Source organism: Candoia aspera, chromosome 1, assembly GCF_035149785.1.
Source record: "Candoia aspera isolate rCanAsp1 chromosome 1, rCanAsp1.hap2, whole genome shotgun sequence".
Taxonomy (NCBI): Eukaryota; Metazoa; Chordata; class Lepidosauria; order Squamata; family Boidae; genus Candoia; species Candoia aspera.
In genome coordinates, this window is record NC_086153.1 from 143,006,899 (window position 1) to 143,015,985 (window position 9,087).

Genomic DNA, 9,087 nt, shown 5'->3' on the forward strand with positions numbered 1-9,087 from the left:
GGGTGTGCCCAGGAACAAGGCTTGTGCCTTCCTTTCTGAACAGTCCTGTTAAGATTTTTCTGCATTTTCTTTCTTAGAAGGGAGTAAGTAATTGTAGAATATGTGTAATGTTTCTTTCTCTGGGCTTAAGACTTTTTCATTGAAGTGTTGATGGAGATCTTTCGGGTTTGAAAAAGAAAAGGACCCCAGGCTTATCATGGCTCTGCCGGGCGTGGGTGTACATTTCTGCCTTTTAAATCTAATTTGTATTTTTTTTCTTCCTGCTTAATTTCAGGTTCTGCTAGGAAGGGGCATCTTTTCTTGCCCGGTGGAAAACAAACAGTGACATTTCTCTCTCCGGTTGTAATATCCTAATTAAGGGTCCCCCTTGAAGCCACCAGCGGAGATGCCAGGGATGGTCAGTAAAAATTCTGATCTTGAATTTGACTCTTTGCAGCCCTGTTTCTACCCAGACGAAGATGACTTTTATTTGTGCCGCCCGGACTCTGCTCCTCCAGGGGAGGATATCTGGAAAAAGTTTGAGCTGCTGCCTACGCCTCCACTGTCTCCGAGCCCGGCGGGTCTGCAGGAGAACCCCCCCGGAGCAGCCCCCGGGCCATGGGGAGGAACGGCTCTCGGGGGATACCGAACCAGCGACCCTCTGGACTGGGCGTCGGAGCTGCTGCTGCTGCCCCCAGAAGCTGACCTGTGGGGCGGTGGCGATGGAGGGGACTCCTTTGAGACGGGGCTGGGAGACAGCAGCAACCTCAATGCCATCATTATCCAGGACTGTATGTGGAGCGGCTTTGGAACCAGTGAGAAGCTGGAAAGGGCAGCAGCTGAGAAGCCACAGAGTAAAGGAGGAACAGCTGCGGCGCCTGCCCTGGCCGGGTCTGCCGCCCCCCTGGCTGCCCTCCCCTCCAAAACCAGCCCTGGAAACAATCGCGGCAGCCAAGCGGAGCTCAACAACTCCGTGTCGGAGTGTGTGGATCCAGCCGTGGTTTTCCCTTTCCCTGTTAAGCAGCGAGATGCCCCGGCCCCGGCAGCCTTGGGAGGAGGAGTGGCGGGGCCCCGGCTAAGCGTGAACTGCAGCAGTGGCCTTGCTCAAGGGGTGGCCATTCCTGCGCCCCGAAGCAGCCACCACCCAAGCATAACTAGTGACAGCCGGGCCAACAACAGTTCGGGAGACGATACGCTCAGCGATTCTGGTAAATGACCACATCCTTTGTTATGTGTGGGAAGTGGTATGAGGCTTCAAGGGGACCCCCTTGCCAGTACAATCTGCCTTTTAGAAAAAAGGCATAGGAGGTTGGGTTTCCGTGGCCCTTTACATCTCTTCCAACAAGGGTGGCAGCAGGAAATCGGTGGCATAAGAGACACCATCAGATGTTGTCCCCCAAAGCAGCATGGCCCTTATGGAATACCGGAGAAGGTTCTTGTCTTCTCTAGCCATCCCTTTCTGTGGCCAGATTAAACTCCGCTTTCTCACTCCACAAACAGGGTTGTGCAGCATCAACCAAAGAATATAAATCTTAAACCATAGCAGTTTGGGGTTTGACAACTGAGTCAAAAAGGAGGGAAGGAAAGTTGGTGGCTGCTGTTTTCAGAGGGAATCATCCACTGCAGAACAGCAAGTTGTGTTAGGGGCAGATTTAAAGCAGCAATGAGACAGATGTGGGCAAGAAGGGAAACTGTTTGATCTTCACAGAATAAGATGTTTCTGTAATGGTATGGGTTTAAAGTGCGGGTCTAGTGAACCTGAGCCAACATTAATGAGGTACACCCTCCAGCTAGGAGCTGGGTACAGACAGAACACATAATGCAACTGCATGATTTGATAAAGGAATACTATAGATTGTAGTCCAGTTGTATTTTTGAAAAGGCTCTTTAAAGTTAAAACTAGCACAAGCCCCAGACTTTTCATATGGGGTGTGTTTCATTAGATCTTTCCTGGCTGTATTGCAAAACTTTGCCGGTAGATGGCAATGTGTTTGTCTCTTTTAGGTGAGTATCATATCCACAAAGTTTACTTTTGGGACTCCCAGCATTTTGTCTCTTACCAGAGATCTGAATAGTGATGATGGATGAATGAAAATTACTTAAAATCCTACAGCACCACTATGTTAAGCACCACACAACAGTTTACTCCATTTATTGTTACTGTCCAAGATGGTACTTTTATTCAATATTGGACAAAATAGGCTTCTTTGGGCAAAAATGACTTGTTTTCTGTTGGAGGGCAGACTGACTCTGCAATTTCACAAGGCTTCAAAATGAAGGTTCTATAAATTATATGAGGACTTAGCAGGCATGAGAGATGTAAATGGAACAAAAGATAGAAAGTTGGCTTTAAATTTAGCAAAATGCTTATAATCTGGAGGGGTGGAGTGGGAGGTAGAATCTAGTGTGACAATAAATAGTTTCTTGTCTCCAAATGAGAGGAGCCATATGACCATAATCATAAACTTGACGATCAGCCTCCTGTTTCAGAAGATTCACTGCCCCCTTCAAGTCTGAGACTTGACAGCTTTCAGCAAGAAGACTTCCTCTTAACAGCTGTCTTCTTGGCAATAAACCAGAACTTTGGCTTAAAGGGACCGACCAACTGGGACCGCTTTGCATTTTCTGGGAGAACAATTGCTTAGTTTCCTAGTCCATTTTCAATGAAATGGAATGTGTTCCAGGATTGGGGTATGTGTGTGTGTGTGTTAGTTAACATGCATACATTATATCTGCCTTGTGAATCATGCAATTCAACTCATAGAGCAGTTCCCTAAAACCCAGATTAATGGGCTTCTTTTTCTTTAAGTTCTTCTCATCTCATGATCATTTGGGTTGTAATTTTACTTATTTATCTGCCTGAATATCTCCAGATTCTCTCCCTTCTGCTATCACAGATGGCTCATTTAACGATGTCCCCTTTACCAGTAGCTTGGTGGAACATATATGGGATCTGTGGCTTGAGCATGCAAATATATTCTGTATCTGGAAAATGCTCTTTTCCTGCCTGCCCTCGCTCCCTTAAGAGCTTGGCATTTATACCTTGGCCTTTGCTAATTAATACGGAATGTCTGAGTCTTAAGTATGCTTCCCTGGGATTCTAATATCTTGACCTTTTATCTCTCCCATGAAAGATGAAGATGAGGAAGAAGAGGATGATGAGGAAGAAATCGATGTGGTCACGGTGGAAAAGAGGCGCTCCTCCTCCTACAAAGCTATAACCACCCTGACTATTGCTGTGCGCCCCAAGAACGGCGCCCCCTTTGCCTCGGTGAGAACTCAGCCCAACGAAGTCATCCTGAAGCGCTGTGCCCCAATTCATCAGCAGCATAACTATGCCGCGCCTTCGCCCTATATAGAGAGGGAAGAGGTCCCTCCCCCCAAAAAGCTAAAGAACGAAGCGCCTCGCCCAGCAAAACCAGTGGCCCAACCAAAGCCCAAGAGCTCCAGTCCGCGCAACTCAGACTCGGAAGACAGTGAGCGTCGACGCAACCACAACATTTTAGAACGGCAGCGGCGTAACGATCTGAGGTCGAGTTTTCTGACATTAAGGGACCACGTGCCTGAACTGGTGAAAAATGAGAAGGCGGCCAAAGTGGTCATCTTGAAAAAGGCCACCGAGTATGTCCATTCCCTGCAGGCCGAGGAGCACAAGTTGTTGTTGGAAAAGGAAAAACTGCAGATCAGGCAACAGCAGTTGATAAAAAAATTAGAACATATGCAGACTTGCTAATGTGGGGGAGACAGACAAACCTTACCTTTATACCTATACCTATATCTATATCTATATATATATATATATTTGTCTGATCTGGACAGCTATTGCCACTTTGCACATTTTTGATTCCTTAAAGAGAGCTATGTTTTTTTGACGTTAAGAATGTTGGTTTTATTTCCAATCCCATCTCTTACATAGATGACACAACACTGTTATCTGAAGGGAGACCCCGTGGACATTCTTCTCTGGAACTGAAGAGGCTGCCAAACCGTGGCGGAATGGCTTCGTCTTTCCTCTCGGAACCGTCTGGGTTCTTGAAATGTTGTGAGCGTTGGGACTTGCTTATGACATCCCGTTGAGTTGGAAACATTCATTCCGTTTTAATGGTGCTTATGTTTTACAGGTGTTACGGGGCAAAACCATTTTGTACCCAGGGGGAAGGGAACCACCTGTGTAAATACCATATACACATTTGCCTTTTGTACACGTCTTGGGTTATGAGAGGTGACTTTTGCTACCAATATTAGACTGGAAGTTCATACCTAAGTACTGTAATACCTCAATGTTTGAGGAGCATGTTTTTGTATACAAATATATTGTTAATCTCTGTTATGTACTGTACTAATTCTTACACTGCCTGTATACTTTAGTATGATGCTGATACATAACTAAATTTGATACTTATATTTTCGTATGAAAATGGTTGTGGAAAGTTTTGAGTAGATATTACTTTATCACTTTTTTGAACTAAGAAAACTTTTGTAAAGAAATTTACTATATATGCCTTTTTTCCTAGCCTGTTTCTTCCAGTTAATGTATTTGTTCATGTTTGTTGCATAGAACTGGGTAATCGCAAAGTTCTGTGTTTAATTTCTTCCAGCGATGTACATTTAGTGCTGCATCTTTATAGCACTTTGAAATACCTCATGTTTATGAAAATAAATAGCAATTAAATGATATGCTACTTATTTCTGAAAATCTTTATAACAGAAGTTTCCCTATATCATTTTTACAGTTTCATTTGTGGAAAAGAGCATCTACAAGAATGTAAAAAAATGCTTATTAAGTTGGTGTTGCCCTATACTCAATTTATATGAAAACCAGATCATATAAATCATCTATCATCTACCTACCATCTCTGTTCAGTTAGGTTTTGGATTAGGTTCAACATAAGAAATTGGATTTGGCTTCATATATGGAGGGGGACTTCATTTGATTGGTTCCAATCAAAGTATTACCCAGTAATGGAGTTTTTTTCTCCTGTAATTTGTTGTGCCCCAGATTTTATTGTGCTCAGTGAATTCCTAGTAGGCATTTTAACCAACTGCAAATTTATAAACGTTGAAAGAGTTTTGCTAAACCAGTTTCTCTGTATATCTAACCCAAAAAAAAAACCCAGTGTGATATGTCAGTGTGTTTCTGGGCAAGGCTCAACTGTTTCCTTGGGGGTTCTATTTCTCAATAGACCACCCTACAAAATGCATAAACCTGTCATCTGAAATAGCACTTTCAAACCTGAGGAGCAACCTTTTGCATTTTTCTAGTGGACAATTCAAACACTTTTTCAGCTTTTCCCTAACTTAAAGTTCTTAGTTTTTTTTTCTATGATGACCATAGTCTTGATATGTGTATAACAAACAACAACTACAACACAGCTGAACAGTATAGGACTGCGAGATCTGAGCTGCAAAAATCTGAAGAACCACTAGATGGCAACAAAAAGTTAGAGTTTTTTGTGCCTCTTTACTGCCATCTGCTGGTTCTCTGGAGTTTAGCTGTAAACAGAGAAGCTATGGCTGAAAGCGCGGTGCTCTTCTTATATCATCTGTGAATAAAAACAGGTATCTAGCAACATATCCTATTGGCAGTTCCAGAAGCTTTCCAAGGCTTGTTATTTGAAAGCTGCTAATATAGTAGGAGTTCTCTCACTCTGTTTTTTTTTTTAATACCGGTCTTGGATAATAGAACTTTGTCTCCATTCCAATGATTGAAACCATGCCTCAGTCTTATAAATTTTGTCCTCTTTCTCTATCCCTCTTCCTCTTTGAATTGGAATAATTATAGTGAGTTGTGAGGCCTGTATCAGATAAACTACAGTTACTGCAATTCCTATTTGCCACAAGTGGTAAGGGGTGGCTGGATATCTGTTTCCAGTTCTGGTTTTAAGGCAGGTTATGGTTTATAGTAACCACAGTTTGTCCAGTTCAGGTGTCATAACAAACTGGCTGTGTTCAAACACTGTACTAAGCCAAGACTTTTTAACCACACTTGGATAAGCTATCGTGGATGACTTCACACATTACATTATGACCAGAATAAACCACATTATATAACACAATTTTCCCCAAATCTGCCTCCAAGATATGCAGACTTTAACCTCCAGGATTCTTGGCAATGACCATCTGCGAGAAAATTGAACTTTGGAGTTGAGTCCATTCATCTGGGAGCCACCCAGGTTGATGTGCCATCAAGTCTATGTCAGTCATAGTGACTACATAGATTGTCTCCAGGAGGGAGATCTGGTCCTTCAGGTCTTCCAGTGGTGCACCCATCACTCCTGTAATTGCATCCATGCACCTTGCTGCTGGTTGTCTTCTCTTTCTTTACATTCCTGATAGCCCAGCCAAAATCGCTGTGATATTTGAAAGTAGCACAAAACTTACTTTTTTTTTTACGATTTATGATAACATCAGATTTTATAGAAGCAGGATTTCCTCATAGGTGGTAGACAGTTTTTTGTTGAATTGTTTTGATTTGAGAAGCGCATACTACAGCCATCTAGCTCAGATGCATATGGTTTATATGGTTTGTCCTCTAATACTGAGCTACTGAGCTCTGACTAAGCTGTACCAAAGACAGATGGAAACATTTCTTAATGCTGAGGATCCAAAGTAACCCCTTTGTAAAGGTTCCAATTTTTCAAATGCACATTTGCAAAATACAAATATTAGAAATCAGCAGAAGAGCACTCTAGAGAAGACAATTTCTGTATTTCTACCCAATGTCAGGGTAATCAAACAACCTCATAGCTGGAAAACACTGATTCTCAATTGTTCCTATTCACATTAAAAGGACCTTGGGCATTGGTTCTACGCAGATTAAACTAGGGATAAGTCCTACTGAGTATTGTGGGACTTACTCTGAATAGTCATGCATGTGAAGGCAATTTTCTAACAGCCATCTCTGAAGAGAGCTCTATTAGTCAGTCTTCCCAACCCTAACAACCTCCAGCTGTGTTGTTTCTAGAATTCCCAATCAACACATCAAAAAGCCAGTTAGTTAGGGAGTCAATTTGTGATGTTTCAGTTTTTATACATTAGACTGGGAAGTCAAATGCACAACCCTTCTTTGATACCCTCCAATAAAACGACTATTAGTACTTCATTGAGGGCCTATGTTTTGCTACATATCAGAGGCAAAAGGTATTTAAATCTACAAGTAGTTATTTGCTGATTAAATTGAATATTAATACGCTGGGTGGGTTTTTTGAGGATACAAACATAGATTGTTTTCAGAAAGGATATTGCAGTTATAAATCAATCAATTGTAGAGAATATTTTATGTTATTTTTGTTCATGCTGCTTTTGCTCATATAATTACCATCATCATCATCATCATCTAATTATTAACTTGACAAGCTTTATTTATAGAATACCCTAAAACTCATTTCAGAGACATTCCTAGTCTTACCTAATATGCTCCTAATCTTTCTGTGAACAAGAGACTGGGGCAGATCCTACACCCCTGACTAGCTGAGGATTTGGGACTTCTTAGTTCCTGTGCCAGATAGGCCAAACTATTCCTGGGGCAAATATGGAATCCACACTGGAACTTGGAATTTTGGACTAGAATCTGACTGGTCTAAGGTTCTGTCCCATAGATATTTCAGACCATTTGTATCCAGATGAAAGAAAGAAAACCATGCTGGGCCTTTTGTTCTTATACAACTACTAGATTACTTTATTGTCACTGCAACCATCTCTTCCTCCTTTATTCATCCTCTTGTGGTTATATCCTGTTTAACACCTAGTCTGTAAACCTTGGGTAAGAGGAAATGTCTAGTTTCTTATTGGGCTCAGAGGCCAATTGTCTCTGATCCTGAAGAAAGGTATCCAAAATCCTCTTTGCATCTGCATGATGAACTGGGGGATCAGAAACAGTTCTGCCACTGCAGATTTTTCTCTGTGACATATCAAGTCAAAAGAGGAGTACCATAATCCAGATTTCCTTTGAGTAATACAACTATGGAAATGGGAAATCCATTCTCTTCTAAATCATCCAACATGTTTGTCCATAATTAATCTATCAATTGATAAAAACACTCATTCTCTATCTTTTGGCATAGTGCAGGACCTCAAGGATGTTCACAATAAAAAGTGAACAAACATTACAATAAATGTACGAGCAGAAAATGCAGCTTTCTACAGTGCAACAGGAGCATTGTAAATATGGATATAACTTACCACTTGTATATGATAGGACTGTGACACGTGGAATATTAGTCCTACAGTCATATTCAATTCTCCTAAAGTCCTCTACCACCTTAGAACTTTTATAAGGTTCTTTTACATGATTTTATTGTATTAATGTCCTACTTGTTGCCTTCTTATAGATATCTGAGTTGCCATTCTGGGAACAGAAAGCTGAACTAAAGGGGCCTTTGATTTTTTTTTTTTAACTGTATGGCATAGCAGTTCGGTGTTCATGCTGCTTTTCTACATTGCATGGAGTTGGGCTGAGAGAGAAGGACTGGCCCAAGGTCACCCAGCTGGCTTTCATGCCTAAGGTAGGACAAGAACTCAGAGACTCCTGGTTTCTAGCCCAGAACCTTAACCACTAGACCAAACTGGCTCTCTGGCCTTTGATCTGATCTGACAGCACTTCACTTATATTTGTAAAATGATTCAGAATGTGAATCATCCCAGAGGAGACTTTAACATCTTACAAAGTTTAACTTGGGAGTACAACTCCAGGTTAAAATAATCAGCTTTCCACACTGGGCCCTCTCCCAGAAGTCCCCATATCCCCAAGAAAGCCCTAGACTGTACTGGTTGGGAGTTAGGAAACCTGATGTCTAAACCTGAAAGCCTGAATGGGCTGTTTTTCACCACATGCCAGGGTGAGAACAAAAAGGCCAGGTCGACCTTCAAAAGAGGAACTATTCAAAAACAGAAAAAAAGAAAAGATGTATTTATTTACATGTGGCTGTGCAGGCTTGTTTTAAGATACTCGGTAAGAGTTGGACTGTGGGAGGCTTTAAACTGATGGATTAAAAAGCAGGCTTTGTACACAAGAAGGTAAAGGGAAAAAAGGGAGTGCTGAAGGGGTGAAATGTATTTGGATTGTGCCTGGGGGCAAACTTTGTTTCATCAAGCAGAATTTTGAAATAG

The 9,087-nt window shown here is 41.8% G+C and overlaps 1 protein-coding gene across 1 annotated transcript; it reads left to right on the top strand.

Moving 5' to 3' along the window:
* The first annotated feature begins 278 nt into the window (after positions 1 to 278).
* Positions 279 to 4,637, top strand: MYCN (MYCN proto-oncogene, bHLH transcription factor). The gene is made up of 2 exons (XM_063314708.1): positions 279 to 1,187; positions 3,114 to 4,637. The coding sequence occupies exons 1-2, from the start codon at positions 386 to 388 to the stop codon at positions 3,710 to 3,712; spliced, it is 1,401 nt and encodes a 466-aa protein (XP_063170778.1). The 5' UTR covers positions 279 to 385; the 3' UTR covers positions 3,713 to 4,637.
* The last annotated feature ends 4,450 nt before the right edge of the window (positions 4,638 to 9,087 follow it).

What these genes read in the sequence shown, in the direction of transcription:
- MYCN (XM_063314708.1), top strand. Translation starts at nt 386, where the DNA reads ATGCCAGGGATGGTCAGTAAAAATTCTGATCTTGAATTTGACTCTTTG. An exon ending in CGATACGCTCAGCGATTCTG is followed by an intron (nt 1,188 to 3,113) that starts GTAAATGACCAC and finishes CTCCCATGAAAG; the next exon opens with ATGAAGATGAGGAAGAAGAG.